This window comes from Lepidochelys olivacea (genome assembly GCF_965140295.1).
Source record: "Lepidochelys olivacea isolate rLepOli2 genome assembly, chromosome: 21".
Lineage (NCBI taxonomy): Eukaryota > Metazoa > Chordata > Testudines > Cheloniidae > Lepidochelys > Lepidochelys olivacea.
Genome location: NC_140431.1, coordinates 11,728,940 through 11,753,888, shown reverse-complemented (window position 1 = coordinate 11,753,888; position 24,949 = coordinate 11,728,940). Strand labels below are relative to the sequence as shown.

Below are 24,949 nucleotides of genomic sequence, written 5' to 3'. Positions count from 1 at the left end.
CCTGGATTATACTTCTCAAGGTTCATTCCAGCCCTACGTTTCTATAATCGTATGCTTGGGCTGCAGTTTTCAAAGATGTTACCTACACATCATTGAATTCTTCCAGTGACTTAGCAGGTGTGAACACATCCAACAGACCAATCACCTATAAAGAAAAAAAAGGCAAAAAATGAGAAAAATGTGCAATATATTTTGTAATATAATTTGATCTACTTCATAAATGGTTAGTTCCTGTACTGGAGTAGAAAAGATTCACTCCATCTCACTTTTTTCTTCCAAACACATCAAGAGGCCAGGGGAGGAGGGAAGAAATTAGTTTTCATGATCCTGAATACAGCTTATGTTCTTGTGGGGAAAAAGTTTCTAGTTTTAATACATATGGTTGCCATTTTTACCCCAATCATCCATCCAAAGAATCAAATAGGGAAAGGTGAAAAATCAAGTAATGCAACTTGATATTATCAACTGACACAAATGCTATATTCAGTGTTGTTGTAGCCACGTTGGTCCCAGGATATTAGGAGACAGGGTGGGTGAGAATATCTTTTATTGGACCAACTTCTGTCGGCGAGAGAGATAAACGTTCAAGCTTACACAGAGCTCTTCTTCGGGTCTAGGAAAGGTACTCAGAGCGTCACTGCTAAATACAAGGTGGAACAGATTGTTTTGCATAAGTAGCTGACGCGTACCGAAAGGGACCATTCAAGGTGAAGTTGGCAATTAAAAACTCCTCTGGTCACAGGGAGAAAAGGAGAAAGGGAAAGCAGCTGGTGGGAGGGACAGTTGTTAGTGCGTTACAAGTTTTTGTAATAAGCCATAAATCCAGTGTCCCTATATAGTCCGTGATTTTTAGTGTCTGGCAAAGTTATGAATTTAAGCTCCCAGGCGCATCTTTTGAAAGTGTTGTGCAAGTTTAAAATGCTACATGAAATACTATTAGGCTGTATTAGGAGGAGATCACCACCGGAGAGACATTTAAATTGTTTTAGTTAACTAAAACAGCAACGCATCCGATGAAGTGAGCTGTAGCTCACGAAAGCTTATGCTCAAATAAATTTGTTAATCTCTAAGGTGCCACAAGTCCTCCTTTTCTTCTAGCAACGCTGTGTATTCTGGATTTTTTTCTTCAACGGCAAACATATAATATTTTAACAAAACAAGCATCTGAATTTTTGAATTTAGTTAAACACTCAAGTTTTTTAAAAATCTGGTTTGTTTTTGTTAAAATTGTTTTTAACTAAAATAGTTAAATGAAATATTAAAAAAAAAAGAAAACTACTGTCAGCCAGATCAACATGAGAAATTTAAAATATTGGCTTCTTCAGCCAACTCAGTTGTCTTCACCTTCATTTTCCTGTTTGTTCATAATCTGGAAAAGAAAAACAAGCTTTCCTGCTTGTTCAGGTCCCAAACGATATTTCAGTTTGGAACAAATTGGTCCAAAGGAAGAAAATATTCTTTCTACAACAGCAGAAGAAGCTACTGCTGTTAAAAGTGAGATTATCACTTCAACAGTCTCTGAATCCAAGTGCTTAAGTGACTTCCACCAGTTCACTCGAGTGACTTTCTTTAAAACATCAGCAGCAAACATATATTTCTTGAATGGTTCTTATTCCCAAACTGGATCTCTTTTACGACCTGCTGCCATTATAGGTTTTCCCTTCTAGAGAGAGGATGGTACGGGAATCAATGAAGGCTATACTCAGACTTACTGCCCAAACAGTTTCACTTTTGTTTCAACTGTCTGTCCCTCCCTTCTCACATTTATCTTCAGTCTTCTCCTTGTCCAGATCTATTCCGCCCCCAACAATCTTCTATTCATTAAACTTTTTGAAACTTTGTACTTTTAGAGAGAGGTAAGGTACACAAATTTGCAGAGGGACAATAGGGTTGAGGTCTGTTATTTCTCACCTCTATATATTATTTATTTAAAAACATTTTGCTGTTAACAAGCATGTTATCTCTGGAGACATAAATCCACAGTTTGAGAACTGCAAAACTAAGCATCTCTGATGGTATCTTCTAGACTCAGTACTGAGTCCCATTGGGTAGATGAAAAGATTAATCTAAATAATCTATACAGAAGCCCCTGAAAACCCATAAGATTGGGTCCCTAATCCATGAACTATTGGAACTTATTTACAAAACTTTGCTTAAACATTACGTGAATATATTGTCTCATACAAAAGAATTTATAATCCCTATTCCATTATAAGATATCTTTGAGCTATAAAGTATCTTAATTAAAACCATCTTTAGATAAAATGCTTTTTGAGGAAAAAACCTAACCAAAAAAATCCAATTTAAATAAATAAAAGCAGTTTTAAAAAAAATCATTGATTTTTATTCACCCTGTTGAAAACTGAGTCAAAGTATTCATTTAGATTTTGAGACATACCTAAATTATCTTTAATCTCGACGCCATCTTCACTGCAAAGTAGCCCCACTTCCTCTTTCCTTGTTTTCTTTTTATTTATATAACTGAAGAACTTTTTACTATTTGTTTTAATTTCCTTTTGCGAGGTCTAACTCGTCTGGAAAAGAACTTGCTGTTTAGTACGTTCAAGGTGGAGCCAGTCTGCAAGAACAGCTCAGATTCATACCCTCACTTGTACCTTTCCTACCTATGCAACCTCCATCCTCACCTTTGAATTTTTACTGATCAAAAATCCTCATTCCCCTAAATGCAGGGCGAACTAGTACACTTGCATTACTTCCTGGAAAAAAAATCTATTTACAGGGTCATAAGACTAACAGCTCTCAGATACGCTAGAGCAGGGGTTCTCAAACTTCATTGCACCATGACCCCCTTCTGACAACAAAAATTACTTTGTGACCCTAGGAGGTGGGACCGAAGCCTGAGCCCACCCAAACCCCATTGCCCCGGGTAGGGGGGCCAAAGCCCAAGCCCCACCGCTCCAGGGATGGGATACAAAGCTGAAGCTCAAAGGCTTCAGCCCCAGGCAGAGATCCTGCAACCTGAGTCCTGCCGCCCTGGGCTGAAGCTCTTGGGCTTTGGCTTTGTCCCTGGGCAGTGGGGCTTAGGCTTCAGCCCCGGGCACCAGCAAGTCTAAGCCAGCCCTGGTGACCCCATTCAAAGGGGGTCACAACCCACCTTGAGGTCCCGACCCACAGTTTGAGAATCGCTACACTAGAGGGTAAATTCATTTGATGGGTTTTTTTAAGGTTGCTCTCATTTTTGCCAGTTTGTTTATATTTCCCCTCTCAACAGGCAGATTTTCTAAAAGCATATCTGATAAAGGGACAGCGTTCCACTATGTATTTCTCCAATTTTAGTTCAGTTTCTCTGTTCTCTCACAGAGATTTGCTGAGTTCTGTCTACATTCACACCCCTGCAACACCAATGAAGTTTAATTGTACATGTGTAACTAGAGGTGGAATTTAGTTCTTCCACTTTCAAAGGCAGAATTTGGACAAGTCAACTTTAAGCACATGGTTTCAAGGGCACAAGTTTTGAGGAGCCAAGATTATGCTTTTGGAAAGAACATATTTAGAGAATAAATGAAACAAGTCACAATCTGAACTTCCTCAGATCTGCCCTATGCTGAATCCCAAAGATTACTCAATTTCTACACTACAATAAATACATTATTAGACAGACTTGTTCCAATCCTCTGTTCACATTAACTGTGTTATTTCATTTTCAGAACGAAAACAGCAAATTCATCCCCTGAATAGTGCAAGGGAGCAAGAATTACAAAAGTCATCACACACTTGTAAGGTTTCTTCAGAGGGTATTTCCATCTTACGTAAGAATTAGTCTGCCAAATATCTGCATCAGCCTCCAGTTTAGCACAAGACGACAGAACTTGCCTTTTCCATTCCAACTTTCCTTTTGACCATATCACTTTGAATCTGCACATTTTAAAGTGATAAGTTACAGTCTACCCTTATCTTTCATCAGAGAAGTTACAGCCACCCATTATCTACAACACTTAAATACACTCCTTCTGCAGTGTATCATTAACGCAATTCTGAGGAAATTTAATCACTACTACATTCAGAGCCCCAGCCTGACAGTGGACTATCTGTACATAGACTGATCAAAGAACAAAGCACAGTCCAAGATGCTCTGATGCCCAATTATATAACCAGTTGTTTGTAGCAGCAGAGGTATTTCATAGCAGGAGATGCTCAGAGGAAGAAGCTTTTCCTGTAAGGGGTATAGTCAATGACTGTGCCCTCACACACTGGCTGTTTAGAAATACAATTATTATCCTACAATCCTGCGTCCAATTACATAACCCTTCGCAAACAGCCTCAAAGACAACCAAAATCCAATCAGAGCATATAAGTACTATCATGGTGCCCAACGGCATTTCACTTTGTAAAATATTTCACAGATTAATCTATGTGAGACAAAATTATCAAATACTGATTTCTACTTCTATTCTAGAACACTTAATATTATGAATATGCCACTTCAGGTTCAGCAGTTAAAGCAGAGTTCAGTTTTACACTTCAACCACTTTTATGCATGAGGAATGCAACACATTCTCAAAATTATAGCACTACTCAGTACATAACAGATTTTCTGAGAATTAAAGTAAATCTATATAGCATTATGACAGGTTTCAGAGTAGCAGTCATGTTAGTCTGTATCCGCAAAAAGAAAAGGCGTACTTGTGGCACCTTAGAGACTAACAAATTTATTTGACAATAAGCTTTCGTGAGCTACAGCTCACTTCATCGGATGCATGCATGTATCGGATGCATCCGATGAAGTGAGCTGTAGCTCATGAAAGCTTATGCTCAAATAAATTTGTTAGTCTCCAAGGTGCCACAAGTACGCCTTTTCTTTTTATATAGCATTAGACATTTGATGTGCTTTACCAACATAAGACATTTATTTCCTACTCAAAAGAGTTTACAATCTTGAGACAAGATAGGACAATAGTTCAGAGGAGGAATGATATGGTGATTACTGATAAGGAAGGAGGATTTATTTGAAGAAATGTATTTTAAGAGATTTATAGGAGAAAGAAGGTGCCTGCCAGGTTAGAATAGGGAGATTATTCCAGGCACAGGGTTTAGAATGAGAAAGACTCAAAGTAGATGAAGACTGCAGTGAAACAAAAGAATTGGGAAGAGCAAAAGTAACAGTACATGATGATAAACATAATTAGCGATAAAATCTCTACTCTAATTTCCACTGCTTACTCCTACTAACTCAGCCCAGTGTGTGGCTGATGCCCAGAACTAGTTAAATAAAATGTTTATCTTGAGGGAAGGTTTCCGCAGCAGTCCACAGCAATTTTGGGAAGAAAAAAGCAGCCCAAAAAGGTTCAAGAGAAACTTGGTAGGTGTGTCTATTAGGGCAATACCATCAACACTAGAGCTCTACCCATACCATGGCAAGAAGCAGGTGTTGTTGGGGAATATTCTTCATAATATGCCCGTGTTTTAAAAGTTCCACTTCAGTTAGCAATACGAACACTGTCAAGAAGGACTGCTGAAGTGTCAGAGCCTTTGGTGATCCTGGCAGCTGACTGACATGGCTGATAGCCAACTACACACACTGGAATGAAAAATATGAGAAATTCCAGTCAAAATGCCCAAGAGAATCCATGAATTAAGTTGTTTTGGGATGTTATTTCCTCACTAGATAAAGACACTGGAAGCAGATTAGGCTTAGCTCACTGCCAAAATTTCAGGAATTTTCTTAATGTCAATCTAAAGCTCATATAAAATGTAAGTTAGAAGTCTCCCTCTTAACATTCTGGAAGCTGTACAAAGAGCTGGAGAACGTTCAGCCATGTGATTTTGCTGCCTCAAAATAGCGTATGGCACTGATGTGCTGGTGCCTTAACGCTGCAGTGAATGAGAATTATTCATCCAAAACCAGATCGTGTCCTAGGGCAGTACAGAAGTTCCACACACACACTTCCAGGATGCCAAGGATATATTCTCAAAAAGTCAGAATTGTATCCATTCTCTTACTTTTTGGAGGAGTTCATGGCATAAATTGATGAGAAAAGAAAATAATCCCCAAGGTTTATTTTACTACACAAGTGAGAGAATTAAGACAAGCAGCATTTGAAATTCAACACAGATTGGGATCATTGTTTACGTTTAACCTTCCCAGAAAAATCTTATCTTGCTTGCTAAGACTTGCTGCATCCTGTGCACAGAAGTTAGATACAGAAACTGGAGAGCATTTTTTAAAGGCTATTAGGGTTGCAAGAAACCTCTGATATTACCTGATCCACCCTCCCAGAGGACCAACTTTAAGACTTCTTGCACAACACAAGAAATTGGAGAGGGCAGAAATACTGCTATTTAGCTTCTTTAAAAAGGTATCTAACTCCAAAAATAATGTACATTTTACTGATCATCAACAGCATGCTCAATGATGCAGAACATAGTAAGGGCAAGTCTACACTACAAACTTGCATTGGCATGGCTGTGCTTTTGTAGTGCTTCTGGTTAAGACTCTCTAAAGTGACAGCAGAGAGCTTTCCCATCAGCTTAATAACTCCACCTCTGCAAGAGGCAGTAGCTATGTCAGCAGGAGAAGCTCTCATGCCTACACAACACAGTCTACATGGGGAGTTAAGGTTGGTATAACTACATCGCTCAGGGGTGTGGATTTTTTCACACCCGAGTGACATAGTTATACCGAAATGTGTTATGTAGACCTGGCCTAAGACAATGTCTCTATCAAAAGGCACTTACAATCACAATTCTACATACATAGCTTAAAAAACAAAAAACAAAACAAAAAACACAGCACCAATAACCAGGATAGATCAATTTATCACATATTGGTGCAAATATTTTTCTTTTTATAATAGATACACAACTGCACTATTAGGATGATTCATACTGCGTTCTAAGAAGGGATCCGAAAGAAGGGTAGATGTTTGGCACACTGCCACAGACATTCTCCGCAGAAGGGATAGTGTGACAAGAGGCACAGGGATGAAAGTGGTAGAAGGATAGAGGAAGCAATAAGACAGAAGGTATGGCCAAAGCAGAGGAAATGAGGAAGAATTCAGAGTAGGAAGAGATTACAGAAGAAATTAGATGGAGCGGAGTTATGCAGAGCCTTAAACATGAGGATGAGAAACCTGAACTTGATACAGAGGCAATGGAAAATCAGTGAAGGGATTCGAAGATGTGGGCAAGGGAACGAAGTGCAGTGGGTATGAAAGATAGTGTTTGTATTCCCCCTCTCAGTCTCATGGCCCAGGTACCAGGTAAGAAAATGGGGGGCAAAGTTCCCCCCATGCTACAGTCCAAAGGTTAGGCTTTCCTCCCCTAACCTAGAATGTGAGCTCTCTGGAACAAGAACAAAACTATATGGTTCCTACAGTGCCTAGCACAATGGGGCCATGATCCTTGATTGAGACCTGCTGTAATACAAATAATAAAGTCAGGGCCAAGGACAATCTTTGTCAGTGAAGAATGCAATAGCTGAAGAGACACAGAATTCACAATAAAACCCACCCAGTGGGAACACGAAAAAGAGACAACCACCTCGTCCTAATGTTTGGAGAGTCCCAGCATCATGGAAGATAAGTCATCATGTCTCAAGACACTTTCCCCACATCCATCTTTGCAAGGGCAGTAGCAACTAATGCTAAGATGAGCAATTGGAGCCACCGGGCGGGGGGGAGGCAGCAGGGGGGGTTGGGGTTCAGCAGCACTACTGAAGCCCTGACTAGAATAGGCACAGCAGGAGGAAAGTCAAGTGACATTTATCTTACCTCACATGCAAAGACTGACCTCAGAGTGGATGGAAGAAACCAAACCTCCCAGAATATCGTAAAACGTGTTAAAAGCACAAATGTCAGACAGAGCACTAAATCAATTAGGCTCATCTTATTACTTAACATACTGTGAATCAAATTGAGGCTTTACTATGAAATAGTTATATTGCAAGCCTTTCTTCATTACTGAAGGTTAGTTCTCTCAAAATACCCTTTTAACCGTTAAACTTTTGTGGAGTTACAGGAAACTAGACCAATTTATTACTATTAAGGATCTTCTATAAGCCCAGTAAAATATACTTAACACCCAAAATCAACTACAACAAGTATGAAACAGTCATCTGTTTAATAATCAGGTACTTCTCCCATCTTATGTTTTCAATCAGGTTACTCTAAGGAGGTTTGGTCACTTTCAAAAGCATTTACACCATTGCCTTTTCCCTCAGTCCTCCTTCCCAACACTTACTGAACATCCTGCAAATCAGCACTTCCCTCCCCCCAAAAGACTTGTAGCAGACCTTAACTAGGGGTGTCGATTAATCACAGCTAACTCATGAGATGAACTCAAAACAATTAATCGCAACTTAAAAAGTTAATAGCGATTAATCTTAGTTTAAATCACACTGTTAAGCAATAGAATACCAATTAAATATTTTGGGATGTTTTCTACATTTTCAAATATATTGATTTCAATTACAACACCCAGAATATGAAGTGTACAGTGCTCACTTACTATTATTATTTTGATTACAAATATTTGCACTATAAAAAAAATGAAACAGTATTTTTAAATTCACCTCATACAAGCACTGTAGTGCGGCCTCTATCATGAAAGTGCAATTTACAAATGTTGGATTTTTCTTGTTAAATAACTGCACTCAAAAACAAAACATTGTAAAACTTTAGAGCCTACAAATCCACTCAGTCCTACTTCTTGTTCAGCTAGTCGCCGAGACAAACAAGTTTGTTTACATTTATGGGAGATAATGCTGCCTGCTTCTTATGTACAATGTCAGCTGAAAGCGAGAACAGGTGTTTGTGTGGCACTTTTGTAGCCATCATTGCAAGTTATTTATGTGCCAGATATGCTAAACATTGACATGCCCCTTCATGCTTCAGCCACCATTCCAGAGAACATGCTTCCATGCTGATGACACTTGTTAAAAAAGTAATGCGGTAATTAAATTTGTGACTGAACCCCTTGGGGGAGAATTGTATGTCTCCTGCTCTGTTTTACGTGCATTCTGCTATATATTTTATGTTATGGCAATCTCAGATGATGACCCAGCACGTTTGTTTTAAGAACACTTTCACTGCAGATCTGAGAACGCAAAGAAGGTACCAATGTGAGATTTCTAAAGACAGCTACAGCACTAGACCCAAGGTTTAAGAATCTGAAGTGCCTTCCAAAATCTGAGAGGGACGAGGTGTGGAGCATGCTTGCAGAAGTCTTAAAAGAGCAATACTCCAATGCGGAAACTCCTGCTGGTGGCATCTGACTCAGAGGATGAAAATGAACATGTCAGTCCACACTGCTTTGGATCGTTATCAAGCAGAACCCCAGTGTCACCAGCATGGAAGCATGTCCTCTAGAATGGTGGTTGAAGTATGAAGGGACATCTGAATCTTAAGCACATCTACCACGTAAATATCTTGTGACACCAACTGCAACAGTGCCATGTGAATGACTGTTTTCATTTTTAGGTGACACTGTAAACAAGAAACGGGCAGCATTATCTTCTGCAAATGTAAACAAACTTGTCTGAGTGATTAGATGAACAAGAAGTAGGACTGAGTGGACTTGTAGTTTTACATTGTTTTATTTTTGAATGCAGTCATTAATTGTACATTTGTAAGTCCAACTTTCATAATAAAGAGATTTCACTACAGTACTTGTATTAGGTGAATAATTTCTTTTGTTTTTTACAGTGCAAGTATTTGTAATCAAAAATAAGTATAAAGTGGGCACTTTACACTTTATATTCTGTGTTGTAATTGAAATCAATATATTTGAAAATGTAGAAAACATCCAAAAATTTAAATAAATCGTATTCTATTGTTTAACAGCGTGATTAATCACAATTAATTTTTTTACTCTTGACAGCCCTAACCTTAATTAATTTTCTACTAAAAAAAGTACCCATTCTTCTGACTCACTTCTGTCACCTTCTCAAAGTACTAAAAAACGTTTTAATTGATACCTAAATTCCCATACTACAAGACTTTGAATGTAGTCATGCTGGAGGTTCAGTTTACTTATCACTGGGTTGGTCTGCATTTGATCAAGCTTTTCACAGCTATGAACATCCAATTTCCCACACATTGCATGTCTCTGGGCATCTCCGAGGACAGTGGTTTCCAAATGTTAACAACCTGTGAATCCCTGTCACTGAAATGTCAAGTCTCACGAACCCCCTCCTAAAAATGAGTATTTCCAGGGATTTTCTCCTTGACCTGAATATAAATGATAAAAGCAGTGATCTTGGAAATATAAAATTGTTTTTATGACATGCTTATTACACACTATTTATTACTATTATTATCATTACAGTATTTTATTACATTATGAAAATGGCTACACTCTTCCAAGATCTCATTTTCATAGCTTGTATCACTTTGAATAAGCCTGTTATAAGACAAGGCTCCTATGCTTCATCAAGGAGTATCAGATGTGAAACAGCATGAAGGTATTTAAGAAGCCAACTCAAAGAGTTCCTCCTACACAAGCATTCAGGTCTTGAGCAGTCCAGGCAAACAATGCACGTTACAACAAATCTTAAACTTGTTCTTCATAATAATTTTAAAAACACCACTAGCTGCCTATTTAATTTTAAAAACAGCAAAAAATATCCACCTCCCTTTCCATTTTTTATAAGAAGTCTTAAAGTTTAAATCTCCTCAGTGTGATAGATAGGCTTGCTTTGATCTGCTTAGCTCTTGGAAGTCCAGGGGCTCCGGGCTGCTGGCCCTGTGCTGTCTAGGGTGCCTAGGGACAGCTCTGTCTGCCATTAGGGAATTTTTTCCCCCCCGAGAACCCCCTGTAACATTTCACGAACCCCAGTTTGCAACCACTATCCTAGAACTTACATTTTCATGTTTCATATGTTTAAGTAGCCGTAGTTCTCTGTAGGTCCTTTTGGCGTGGATGATGGACTGAAATGGTCTGGACAGCTTCTTCACAGCCACTCGCAGCCCAGTTTTTCTGTCAAAGGCAGAGCTACAATTTAAAAAAAATAAAGTTACCAAATGTAAAAAATACTTTAAAAATAACTAGGGATTGAGACTGAAATAACTCATTTCCCCCAGCGAAATTAGTCCAAAGTACCCTGTGCCACATTTTAAAAAGCCACCTTTCCATACCTATGTTTGGTTTCCAAGGAAAAGAGGCAAAGAGCTAGATGAATCCTTTGCATCAGGATCAGTGGAAGGGAGAACAGGAAAGGGGTTTTGCAGAAGAGGTGTGTATACCGTACTTTAAGAAAGCAGTCTGATGCATACCCTCAAAATATTTGTATAGAACATTTTAATTTACTTTAGAATTAAGATGTGGCAAACACACGCAGTCTCTCTCTCTCAAAAATCAATACAGTAAGAGAGAATCAAAGTCTTCAAGTCTTTTTTAGTTGGAGAGCCTGGCCTTGCAAAAATACGTAATTTACAAGGAAGTGTCCTGCAAGATTCCCTGAACATTTCACAGCTCAATGAGAAATCCCTTACGAAGCTTCATTTCAGTTTATTCAACTAGTTCAGTTCAATTACTAGTTCATTCCAAGTTAAGAAACAGATTGGGAATTGAAAAAGTAGGAAAGCTTGTATTCCCTCTTACAATCTATGAATAAAATACTAGTGTAAGGATGAGATATACTAGTTCTAAAATCTTGAACAATATGATGACCAGACAAAATCAATTCAATTCACTAACTACATACACTGCTACCTTTAATAAAATCAATTTTAAACGGAAAACATGCTTTGATATTTTTTTCTTATGCATCAGCACATTTAAAGTAGTTTTATTTAACTAATCAAACCATAACTGTTTCGGGCATTTTAAATGAATTCCAGTTTCCATCCAAACAGAGCTTGACATGAATCAAGAATAAAAAGCTAATCTCCAAATTAAAAAAATGCATCATTCACCATTTTCTAACATAACAAAACAAATAAAACTTAAGAGTCTGAGTAAGTGTCTGTTAAGCTATATAATTGCTTAAAAATGTGTACAGATTTAATGTATCCTCCTGGTTGGCAAAAAGTAGTACTAAATGTATGTAAAGACTATACTTAGTTGTAAATCAACATGATTTAATGGTTACCAACTAACGAGAATCAACCTCTCTTTAGGGGGAAAAAAGGTGTAAATGCAAAACAAGTTTAAAACTGATTTACAATCAATGTTTCCTGCCTGATAATTTAAGTTGCTTTGATTTAAATCAATCCATCCTGAATGTTATCACAAAAGATTTTGACATAGATGAAAAGCATTATTCTATTACACCTAAGATATATCCCCACACAATATTCCAGAGCCCTAGCTGAGAATTTTAGATTCCAAGCACCAACAAAAGATGGATATTTAGCTGTGAACAACTGAATACCACTTCTGCTTTATTCCCCCTTTGGATGTTTTTGAAATCTAACTTCTTCTTGTTTGTTGAAAAGAAGAGAGAGGAAGAGGTAGAGGATGTGAAATTGATGAAGTTAAGCTTAATAGTAAGATAATGGAGAAAGGGTACAGAGAATGGAAGAGAAGCCAAGAGTATTAGGACATAATTTGCCCATTTCACAGAACATTTATTCAAACCAGCCTGCCTCTCGATTCAACTAAGATCTATAAAGACCATTTCCCTTGATAATCATGAAAAGGAAGGGAAAGCTCATGTTTACAAGTTCAAAGTGGGAAGCAAGGCCAGTAATGGAAAGTCCATCACCACATCTCACAGAAGAGAAGTCACAGCAGGAAAAGCATATGCATACTAAATCCACAGCTTTATACAAGTCAGAAATAAAAACTAAATATATACCTGCTCCAAACCATAGTCTATTTATCTTCTATAAAATGAAGTCACATTACTTATTAGTGTGACTTGCTAAGTTTCACTTAAGAAAAATACCCCTGTTTAAATCCGTGTGCTCTCTCCACTCAGAGTGCTGAAATGAAGCTTATGAAAAACTTGGCAACTATGTAGCCGAACACTTAAATTTTTTTCAACCAGCAACCATCATCTTCCATATGTTCTCTATTTTGTACTATTGCGATATGAAGAGAGTACTTCTAATCCTTCTCTGCAGAACAACAGTAGCCCCTTCTGTGCAGGAGAGTACATTCCACTGAAACAGCTCACATAAAAAGATATGGAAATAAAGCTGGAAAAGTCTCCCAGAGATCACAGAAGCCTCAGACTGCTGTAGTAGAATTACTAACATTGCTTTGAATTAATCAAAATGTGTTTGAAATCTACTATGCTCTTCATCATTTGTGTGTATTACTTCCTACACTTCACTAAATTGGACAATCAAAATAAACTAGTACTGGTTTTATTTTGTTTTGATTGCTTTTTCATCTCAAGTAGCAAACCCTGCAGGGGAATATTTCAAATACTATTTTCATTTTCTGTTTCATGCAAGCTTTTTTTTTAAAAAAAAAATACTACACACAAAATCTGAATTTAGGGTCTACACACAACAGCATAATTTTAATGAGGCATGAGGTTTTTTCCAGATATACTTCACAGCTCCAAAATAAAATCTTAGTCATCATAATCCAAACTAGACCGATGTCAATTGGTTATCCTCTTTAAGGCTCCACCTCTTTCAACTGCAACAGGTAGCATACAACACAGTTTAACAATCTCTCTTGCCTTGGAAAAAAGAGAATCCTCTGCATATTTATTTCACCTTCACAACTGCAATCACTATTACCACACTTCTCACTTACCAGAACACAATATACTGCTTCCAGAGCATCCCTAACCCTGCCAACCAAGGAAGCAAGGGATTGGAATTCTTGGCTAGGTTTTCCTTATTTACCACAGAAAATAAGGAATAACTTCAGTTAAACAGATGCAGTTACAGTGGTGCAATAGTGATGTGTGATGGGGAGGGAGGAAATACAATTTTAAAACTAATTCTACCTCCACTAGGCCACCGTTCTGTTCCTAACAAGCACATATAGGCTACATCTAGTTTGAACTTACATAAATTGATCAGATGCCTCCAATAACCTGAAGGAAACAGGGTCCAGGGAAGTTAAAAATGAAAACACGACAACTACTTGACAGTTAAACCTCCTATGGCTTCAGTGTGACAAGAGTCTTCCTACTTTGTACTTGAGCAGTGCTAGACGTAAAGATCCTGACCCAAACTAAGGTCCCTACACTCCATATATTTCCTTTCAATATGCTCCTCAAACTGGAGAATATTTTATCCTTAAAAAATTTCTACATTATTCTTTACAGTTAACCTTCTTTATGGAGAAGAGCAATAAGCCAGAAAACTTTACAGAAAGATACCTCGCCCACACTTTAGTACTGCCATAGCCTAAGTAGACAAAACAGAGAGCTTACAGTGGTGCAGCTGTGAGCTCTCTAGTGCAGCCACTCAAGCTCTCCCATCGACTTAATTCACTCCCACCGAGCAGCAGCAGCAATGTCTGCAGGAAAAGCTCTACCACCAACATAGCGCTGTCCACACCAGCGCTTAGGTTGGCTAAATTAAGTTGCTCAGGGGCATGGCTTATTCACACCCCTAAGTGACGTAAGTTATACCGACATAAGTGCTAGTGTAGACATAGCCCTAAATAGACAGTTTCCTCCCTGAAGAGCTTACATTAGGGCACGCCCTACAGTCTGGGGACCTCTGTTTTAGGGGTTTGTACGGTGCCTAGGACAACAGGGCCCCAACGTCACTTACAACCTTTAGGTGGTACCAGAATACAAATTATTTTTAATAGTTCAATTCTTGTTTTCTTTGCACCATATTCTTTTATGCTCCTATATTAGAAAAAAATTTCCATATTCAGAACACCTAAATATTAAGAGAAGGTTTTTTACAAACCTACCAATTTTGCCCTTTTCTACTTGTAAAATTTATATTTTTCTATGTAACTTTAAGGGAACTGACAATATCTCTTTAATTTTGCACTTCACATTTTTAACTTACAGAACAGTTCTCCCCCTGGCCCTCATAAAAAAAAATCACTGTGGTACAACAGCATCATCAGTTGATGTCATTAGCAGTAAAGCTCTCTGGGAACAACGTTTGTAAAAAGCTACTGCAAAGCAAGGGAGCCACAACTTTGCTCAACTTGTCATGACTCCCAGGGCAGCACCCAATTAACATAAACAAATAGACTGTATCCACTTGAATCAAGATATCTCAACAGACTGGACTTTAAAGTTGTACATTGTAGCCAGCTTTGTGTTTAAAATATTAGTCATCCCTGCTGCAGAGCCAGAAGAGGAAGGGAGGAATCCCAAGAGAGGTGTCAATGTATCCAGTACAATAACTTTTCACACACCATAAAAACAATTAACATTAGATGTCAGTACTACAGAGATACTCTCTACCCCCAAATTATAACAGTTTTAAGTTAGGTCATATCTGAGGCCTAGAAACAGAGCTTCTCTAAAGATTTTTGAGCATGCTGAGTAATTTTTGGCTGATGTAGATGACTGCCTAATGCTTTTACAAATAAGAACACAGAGCTACACAACGGCTGTTACATTGGAAAGTGTTTTTTGAACACTACCTAAAATCAGCATTTATTACAACCTTAGAACAGTTGCATTAAATCTATCCATTATATTTCAGCTGAAAAAGACGGTTGAGGAAGAGAAGCTCATGACAAGTAGAAACTATAAATCCCATTTTTAAGAATGATAAACAGGAGTTTAGGACTCACATGCCTCTGTCATAAATCACAGCTTGCAAGTTTCACAGCCACTTAGGCTCTATCATGGATGCAATTCAGGAAATTGCCTCATTACCTCCTAACTTACCAGAACACACACCACTTTGAGTTGTGATTGTATGTCACTTACACAAAGCTAACCCTCTAAGAATGATCTCAGAACAAATCCAGAGAACTACTGTCGAGACAAGTTATGTTTTTTCAGCGGTCTGAAACTAAAGAACTGGCAAAACTATTCTTCAAGTAGAGTTTGTTTAGGAACTGGGTAACATTACCAATCTCTTTCAAATCCAACACTAATTCTGTTCTGCGTATCACTAGCTGCTATGCAAGCAAACATGCTACTCATCGAGTCCCGTTAGTGGTATCCTCTTTTTTGTCCTGAAGACTGTTTTCGAGACCACCAACCCCATTGTGTAAGCAGGAAATCTATGGCCTTCAAAATGTTTGAGAGTCCTGTTTACATATTACTAAGACCACAGTCATTTACAAGTTCAGTCCCTATATATATGGCAAACACCACAAATCCAGCATACAGCTATAAAAAAGGCACGTATTTCAGCACCTCTTCCCGGCCTGTGTTTGATCATATTAAGTCAGCACCAGTTTGCAAAAAGCTACAATACCAGATATCCATGAATATTACTTTGCTGTACAGTAAGTAGTTCAGGATGGAAAATGACTCACAATATACCTCCACTTCTTAAAATTCAAGTTCTATAACAAGTTCAAACCCCTTGACCTCACTTTCAAGGCTCTGCCCAGCACCTCCTCATGTGTATGACTTGTCTCCTGCTACACCCCTGCTTGCATGTTCTGCTAATGCCACCTGCCTTACTAAATTGTTTTCAGGCTCCTCCCAGTGAACTCCATGGCTCCTTTCATGCCATGCCCCACACCAGGAACACCCTTCTTCCCCAGCAACCTTGCTTTCTTCCAAGTCCCTCCCATTAGCCAAAAGAAACGAGTTTGTCTTTCACCATGTAACATGCACCCCACATGGATACTTCATATATAGACACACTACAACCATTCACAAACAAATCAAACCATCCTATAAACCAATTAAGTTATTTCTCCTAAAGGTTGGAAAGGTAAAAATAATTATTTTTATTTTATTTTTAAATTCAGAAGTGATCAGATACTTTGGTGATGGATTGGTGAGCGTGAAGATAGATGCTATCCCAAAAACACTTTAAAGAAGCAATGATTTTGAAAACTATTTGAAGAGATGTGAGGTTTTTACTTAATTTCCCCTTAAAAATTTAACATTTACAGTTCCTTAAATGTGCGGTAGTTTGTTTTTTTTTCTTTAAAACTAAAAGGAATTAGCTGTGTAGCATAACATGCAAGAAACTCAGAGTCTGGGTTTGAGCCTTTGATTTTTGACTCTCAACTGATAAACTCAGTACTGTGTATTTTTACAGTCTACTATTCTTTATAAAGAATACCTCTTTTCGAAGAGCTACATAACCTATAACATTCTTCCCCAAACTAAGTACGGCCTTAAAGAGGCAATCTAGAGCATTTATGGATTGAGGCCTTTTATACATTAGGCAAAAAAACTGTTGTAAAAACACATTGCTTGGAACACTTTGAACTTGCAATGCCTGGGCAACACTTTGTATCTACACACAACAGATGTTCAACACATTTTATAAGTACCAATTGCATAAAGTGACTGAAACATCTGGGACAGTCTTTAGTTTGGATCTAGCTGACCCCATGCTGTAACCAATGATTTCTCCCCAATATGGTCAGGAAGCCAAAAGAGTTGCACCAGCATCAATTCTGTCACTTGTCCCAATTCCATTCTACAATGTAGTACCTTGCATTTGGAAGTTAATCAAAATCTCCTGTACCTAACAACCACATGGAAGCATTCTGAAACAGATGCTTCAGGAATCCCAGAATGAACTGATGCCAACATGATTGTAAAGTGCACTTCATGTGAATGCACAATAAGAATACAAACAACAACAGCTATGTTGCATGAAGATGCTAAACTGTTGTAAGAGCAAGCAGCATAAGCATTTCACACAATAGGTGTTACTGCAATGGTTTCATAAGTCAGCATAGGCAACTTCACTGACTACACCAGAGTTTCCCAGACTTTTGAAAACTGAGTTGCTCACCTTTCATCTCCACATCTTAATGTATACATCTTCCTTCTATTCTTTTTAAATCAAGGACGAGACTTAAGAACAAACTGAGAGATCTGCCTGTGCCTTCTCTCCCAACTACTGCACCCCATAATTTGGAAAACACTAATCTACAGGACTTGTTAGCTCTGTTATTTATGTTTGAGTAAGAGTCTTCTCCCTAACAGCCTAGACATTCATCCTATTTAACCCCCTCACCTTGGTGTGCAAGTAGTGATGCATGCTAGTACATTTTATCTGCATCACTGCCTGGGGAGTTTTCTATCTTGAGGGTGTTAATCACACTAAAATCATAATCCTGTGTTTGCAGTCTCAATCTGGTACAATGAAAATTAATCTGATGCCTCATTCAACACAGTGACTTTACATTAGGATCAGGAAGGAAAAGATGTGCCAGACCAGAGCAAGTCCTTGTGTGAATATAATAAACTTTGATAATCTGCAACTATTAGCTACATGTTTGAAGCTGCTTCCAACAGAAAATACAACTTCCTCTGCTACTAATGCAATTGCACAATCTTTAAAGGTTTTGACACAGCAAAACAGGAAGTTCATGATGCAAACCCTTATGTTATATGGGTAGTGGAAAGAAATATTTGGGAGTAATGCAAGCATTTTGGAAAGCACAATGGGAGTTGGGGGTAGGAGAAGACCTTGCTCATTTTATTTTTAGGATTGACCCTGCCACAAGGCACTGAGCACCCTAAACTCCTATTGATTGTAGTGGGCAATCAGAACACTCAGCATCTCAGGAGATATCAACCAACCAACAAGGTCAAGCCCTTATCTTACTACTTCAATAAAGCTCAGCCTTTCTACAGTAAAACTTTGGGGGGGAACACATTCATACTATTAGAACCTGTTTAACCTTTATACAAAAGATAAAGGACAAATGCTCATATACTTTGGTACATAACAGTTTTAATAGAGGTTACTTAAATGGAACTTTGCAAACAATTTAGTATAATATAATCACCCTTTGTTAAAAAAACAAACAGCTGACAGTTTGGGTTTTTTAAAAGCTACAGTGTATACATGGCTATTACTTTTCTTCATTAGTATTGTTTACTGTGAGTCCTACACTATAGATATAAATTTACATATTGCATAAAAATTCATTAATGCATGCTCACTTCACACATTGGAGGAGACCACAGTGTGGAAACACTATTACAAAATCTTCATCAGGGTCCGACAAACTGGGTGCAGAAAAGCTTTAAACACTATATGCATTCATAAGACATTAATGTTTTACATATTCTTTCTTTAAAAAAAGGGCAAAGCCGCCTAAAAAAGCTTTCACACATCACTGTGATTTGTCTGCAAAACTGAGGCTAGTCAAGTAGACAAACTCATTTCCTATTCTATATTTTGAAGACCAAAACTAATAAGCACTGTTGCATTATGAAATGAGCAAAAATACTTGATGCAACAAGGGAGTACAACCTTTTTAATCATGCTGCTGTGACTACAGGCAAGTCAAGCTCTGCAGATACACATCTTATCTATATTAGTTTAAGAAAAGATTAAAGACCAGAATGTTTTTTTTCCTGCCAGTTATGTCCACACTTTCACAGTTCTGACAGCAGGATTTTGCTAACCATAGGCATCTACACCTAATTTTCTCACTCAGGAAAGACCACGAATTTCCCTATGTTAACCTCCCATGGCCAGTGGTATGGAATTGTTACCTGTAAGAGCACTCCTGGCAGACAGGGCAAGGCAGAAGAGATCACCTCATAGCCTTTCCCACCACATCACCGTCCCAGTATCAACAAACCTCTCTTTAAAATCACCCCAAATGCCACCTGCTCTGCAGTTCCCAGCTGAAACTGGAACAAGAGCTACCAGGCACCTGTTCTGCAAAGCAGACTTTGGCACGCCCCACCACTCAGTAACTAAAGGGGGCGGGGGAGAGGGAGGAAAGTGTGCGGATTAATACCCTGGAGGAAGAGTGGGACAAGACTATCTTCTGTGAAATTGACTTTACCACCACCTGCCATGTGGTGCAATCTGCTGCATCCCACCGCGGAGACGCTGCTTCTGCAGCGGTTTCTCCACTAATCTAGGGATAAAAGCCACCCGTGGGCAAGGCCGATTCACCCATATTGGGGGCAGGAGGAAGGGGGCGAACCCCACCGAGGGCAGGGAACCCCCCCCGCCCTCTAACTCAGTCGCCGCCCCCGCACGTGCAACACCGACGGTCCCCCCCGCAGTGGGTGAGAAGCCGGGGCAGATTCCCCACCTCCCCTCCTCCCCCCGAGAGAGCGGGGGGGGGCCGGGGTGCAGCTCGGACAGGCAGATTCCGATCCAAGCAGCCTCCCTCCCGTGCGTCCTGCGGCCCCCCCCCCGCCACCCCCGGACTCACCAGACGGAGCCGTAGGCCCCGGAGCCCACCGGGGACAGGTTCTGGTAGCGCTCGGGCACCTCCCAGACCGTCTTGTTCAGCTCCTGCCGGTAGAACTTGGGCCGCTCCTGAGACATCTCGGCTCCGCAGCCCGCCCCGCCCGGCCAGGCGGGAGGGGGGACTCTGCCGGCGGCCCCAGCAGCGGCTCTTCCTCCCCCGCCCCCCCCCCTGCAGAGAGAGGGGCAGGTCTGCACCCCTCCCTCCCCTCAGGGGGGCCTCGGGCCGCCGCCGGTCCCCCCCCTCACCACGGCCCGGGCCAGTGACCGTTGACAGCCGCCGCGGACCCCCCCCCCTGTCGCGCGCTGCTGCCCCCGCAGGGGCCGCGGGTGTCTCGTGCAGCGCCTCCCCCCCCCCCAAAAAAAAAACCCCAAAAAACCAAAAGAGTGGGGGCTGTCCCGCGCGAGCTGTTAGGGTTCTCCTCACGCGCCCCCTGGGTGCTCCGCACTGTCACCCCAAGGGGCGGGACAGCGCGTGTGTGAGGGGAGGGGGGGTCCTGAAAGGAACCAGATGTTGATGCGGGGGGGGGGGGGACTCCTCTCACAGGCAGAGCAAGGCAGGCGGCGAAGGCGACTCCGGAGTGACCTCCCCCGCCCGCGCCCAGTGGCACTGCCCAGGCGATTCCGCCTCCTCCCGCAACCCCGACCAATCGATCGCGCCCCGCCGCCGCCGCCGCCGCCTCGCGAGAGCGGAGGCGCCCAGCGCGGCGATGACCCAATATGGAACCAGCGCCCACCGCCCTCCGCTCTCGCGAGAGCGGCCTGAGACCGGGCTGGGGGCGGAGCTAGCGGGGCGCGGGGAAGCCGCGCGGCGGGCGGCGTGGGCGGCGAAAGCCTGGCGCGGAGGAAGGGGCGGCTGGGCCCGGCTGCTGCCAGCGGCGCCGGGGGCGGCTGGGCCCGGCGGAGAGAGGCAGGGGGCCAGGCCTGGTCATTGCTGGGCCTGGGGCTAGCTGGCTCTGGTACATCAGAGGCGACCGGCCCCTGTGGGTCTGGTGCCTCGGGATTCATTTCACTTCCTCCCCCCCCAGTGACTGACGTCTCCCAACTCAGCCCTCCGCCCTGGGGCCGTCTGCGCGCAGGAGCCCACGGAATAATGGGGCGGAGGAACGCTGCGAAATCCTCTCCAGGATTTCCCGTGCCTTGTGGCCCTGGCTTCTGGGCTGTAGGCGCTTCGGGGGAGCCGCCTTTTGGGGGCTGGGCGGTGCACAAGGATCCGCCGCGGAGCGAGCAGCTGTGTAGGGGCTTTGCGCCGAGCTCGGGTCTGAGAATTGGGAAGCAGGGGGATGTAAGCCTTCGCTTGAGAGTGCAGCAGGCGCTGAAATGCCCTGTGAAATGGAGCTCAAGCTCAGTGTCGGCACCAAATAACGAAGTGAAGTGGCTGCCCCAAGGTCACGCAACAGCAAATAAGTGGCGGTCAGCCTTTGAATGCAGGGGCCCCTCCCTTTAAGCGCTGGACCATGCTATCTTTCACTTGAGGTGGCGAGTTTTGTAGGCGCTACGTTATTCAAGACAGACGTGAGTCACCAAACTGCTTCTGAGTGGCAAATGCATGAAACGCTGGTTATTTTGCAATTAGATAAAATTGGGTTTGAGAAAGTAGGTGGATGCAAGAAAAACCAAAGAACTGCCCTAGAAGAGGCCATTAAAATACTGGGGCTATCAAGGTGCCTGATCTTTTTGCTTCACTATGTACCGTGCAGCGGATGAAAAGTTTTATGAGCTGTACATGCACTTTACTTCAGTATCTGTGCAATATCCACAGACACGGCCCCCGTGGGGTTGGAGGAGGGAGGGGAGAAGCTCAGACCCAGGTCACCCCGGGGGTGGGGGAGGGAAAGGAAGGGGATCGGACGTGGCCTCCGTGGGGTTGGAGTGGAGAGGCTCAGACCCAGTCACTCCGGGGGGAGGAGGGGAGGGGATCAGACGTGCCCCCATGGGGTTGGAGGGCACGGGATCAAACCCGGTTACCCCATGGGATTGAAGGGGGAAGGGGATCAGACGTGCCCCCCATGGGGTTGGAGGAGGGCGGGGAGAGGCTCAGATGTGCCCCCCATGGGGTTAGAGGAGGGCGGAGAGGGGATCAGACGTGCCCCCCATGGGGTTGGAGGAGGGAGGGGATCAGACCCGGTTACCCCATGGGGTTGGAGGAGGAAGGGGAGGGGATCAGATGTGCCACCCATGGCGTTGGAGGAGGGCGGGGAGGGGATCAGACCCAGTCACCCCACGGGGTTAGAGGAGGGAGGGGAGGGGATCAGACGTACCCCCATGGCGTTGGAGGGGACGGGATCAAACCCGGTTACCCCATGGGGTTGGAGGAAGAAGGGGATCAGACGTGCCCCCCATGGGGTTGGAAGAGGGCGGGGAGAGGCTCAGATGTGCCCCCCATGGGGTTAGAGGAGGATGGGGAGGGGATCAGACATGCCCCCATGGGGTTGGAGGGGACGGGATCAAACCCGGTTACCCCATGGGGTTGGAGGAGGGCGGGGAGGGGATAAGACCCAGTCACCTCACGGGGTTAGAGGAGGGCGGGGAGAGGATCAGACTTGCCCCCCATGGGGTTGGAGGAGGGCGGGGAGGGGATAAGACCCAGTCACCCCACGGGGTTAGAGGAGGGCGGGGAGAGGATCAGATGTGCCCCCCAGGGGGTTGGAGGAGGGCGGGGAGGGGATCAGATGTGCCCCCCAGGGGGTTGGAGGAGGGCGGGGAGGGGATCAGACCCAGTCACCCCATGGGGTTAGAGGAGGGCGGGGAGGGGATCAGACGTGCCCCCCATGGGGTTAGAGGAGGGAGGGGATCAGACGTGCCCCCATGGGGTTGGAGGAGGGCGGGGAGAGGCTCAGATGTGCCGCCCATGGGGATAGAGGAGGGAGGGGAGGGGATCAGACGTGCCCCCCATGGGGTTGGAGGAGGGCGGGGAGAGGCTCAGATGTGCCCCCCATGGGGTTGGAGGAGGGAGGGGATCAGACCCGGTTACCCCATGGGGTTGGAGGAGGGCGGGGAGAGGATCAGACGTGCCCCCCATGGGGTTGGAGGAGGGAGGGGATCAGACCCGGTTACCCCATGGGGTTGGAGGAGGGCGGGGAGAGGATCAGACGTGCCCCCCATGGGGTTGGAGGAGGGCGGGGAGAGGCTCAGATGTGCCCGCCATGGGGTTAGAGGAGGGAGGGGAGGGGATCAGACGTGCCCCCATGGGGTTGGAGGGGACGGGATCAAACCCGGTTACCCCATGGGGTTAGAGGAGGGCGGGGAGAGGATCAGATGTGCCCCCCAGGGGGTTAGAGGAGGCCGGGGAGGGGATCAGACCCAGTCACCCCATGGGGTTAGAGGAGGGCGGGGAGAGGCTCAGATGTGCCCCCCATGGGGTTGGAGGAGGGCGGGGAGGGGATCAGACCCAGTCACCCCACGGGGTTGGAGGCGGGGCCCTGGCCCCCCCCCGGGCCAGCTGGGGGCAGCATCCCGTGCCCCTCGCGCCCCACCCCGGGGTTGGCAGTTGGCGAGGCCCGGCCGCCCCCGCGAGTCCCGAAGCCGGGGCGGCGGCGGCTCAGGTTGCCGCGGGTGAGCGGACCCTGGGCTCCCCCTGCTCCCGGCGAGCGAGGGGGGTGTCCCGGGGCGGGGCGGGGCCGTGGCTGGCGGGGAGAATAAGGGGAGGGGCCGTGGGCGAGTCGAGAGAGGGGAGGGAGAGGCTGAGAGCGGCCCCCCGGGGGCACTCGGCCCCCAGCCCCTCTGAAGAGCTGCCCCAGGGATCTGGGAGCAAGGGTCCCAGTCTTCCCGCAGTGGCCCTGGGGGTTGCTGCGGTGGAGGGGGTGATAACAGGGCCACCACTGCTCCCAGTGGCCTGGGTGCTGGAAGTGGGGTGCGGCTGCACCCTCTGGCCTGAAGTGGTTTTTTCCAGCATATCCAGGGTTTACAGTTTGGTTCAATGGCTCTGGGCACCCACACTGAACAAATTGTTCCGGCGTCCCTGCTTGGATGGGGTTACACCAGGGATGGAGGTATCCCCGGCTTAGCCACTTAAACATTCTCTTTCAGTGAGACAGTCCGGTTCTGTGACCTCCTTCCTCCCTTCAGTGTCACGGGTAAGGACAGTGACTTTGATTTCACTCTCTCGCCTGCCCTTATTCCCACGTTTTTGACTGCCCACTATCAGTGTGACCTCATGGAGCCAGATGCTGAGACGGTCAGCGCTCCCAGGCAGCTAGGGAAGTACAGAATCAAGAGAGGCATATACACTGAAGAGCAGTTCCAGAAAAACTATGAAAGAAACACTCCCTCCCCAAGGAACAGGGACTTCAGAATCCAAGGAAGGGTCCAGTGCAGGTGAGTAATATACCAGGAATTTGGCGGGTATGAAGAAACTGAGCAGCTTGTTCAGGTACCAATGTAAAAGCAGCGACTGACCCTCCTGCAGCCCCAACTCAGTACTACAATACAGAGGTGACTGATAGAAGCTTAATCAAAGCACCAAACTGTAGAGTCCCATGTCTAGAGCAGGTAAGCAGGGCCATCTGTATCTGTTTTCCCACCAAAGATGGAAAATGTTTCTGGTGCCCTCCAGATGACTGAGCAAAACAAAAGCCATCAAGCAAAACTGTTGAGAGAAAAAAACCCACACAAAATCAGGGATTTGGGACCCCTGAATGCAAAGGTTTAGTGCCCCCAAATGTTGGTGCACAGGGTGTCACCCACCGCCAGGGGCAGCCCTGCATGTGTGTCAAGTTTACCAGAACACGGGGAGTTCC

General features: G+C 43.7%; 2 protein-coding genes across 3 annotated transcripts in view; one reads left to right on the top strand and one right to left on the bottom strand.

The window, feature by feature from the left end:
• Positions 1–20,486, bottom strand: part of MAPK14 (mitogen-activated protein kinase 14) — a 46,889-nt gene extending 26,403 nt beyond the window's left edge. Inside the window, exons 1-3 of one of the 2 annotated variants that reach the window (XM_084610901.1) lie at positions 20,176–20,486; positions 10,821–10,950; positions 87–145 (exon numbers count right to left, since the gene is read on the bottom strand). In XM_084610901.1, the coding sequence (XP_084467027.1) occupies positions 87–145; positions 10,821–10,950; positions 20,176–20,291 (305 nt within the window). In that variant the 5' untranslated portion in view covers positions 20,292–20,486. The remainder of the gene's footprint in view (positions 1–86; positions 146–10,820; positions 10,951–20,175) is intronic. The other variant, XM_084610900.1, reaches the window with a different exon arrangement.
• Positions 20,487–21,032: 546 nt separating this feature from the next.
• The window catches only part of SLC26A8 (solute carrier family 26 member 8), a 31,182-nt gene continuing 27,265 nt past the window's right edge, over positions 21,033–24,949 (top strand). Inside the window, exons 1-2 of the mRNA XM_084611564.1 lie at positions 21,033–21,725; positions 24,240–24,527. Of these exons, the coding sequence (XP_084467690.1) occupies positions 24,367–24,527 (161 nt within the window). The 5' untranslated portion in view covers positions 21,033–21,725; positions 24,240–24,366. The remainder of the gene's footprint in view (positions 21,726–24,239; positions 24,528–24,949) is intronic.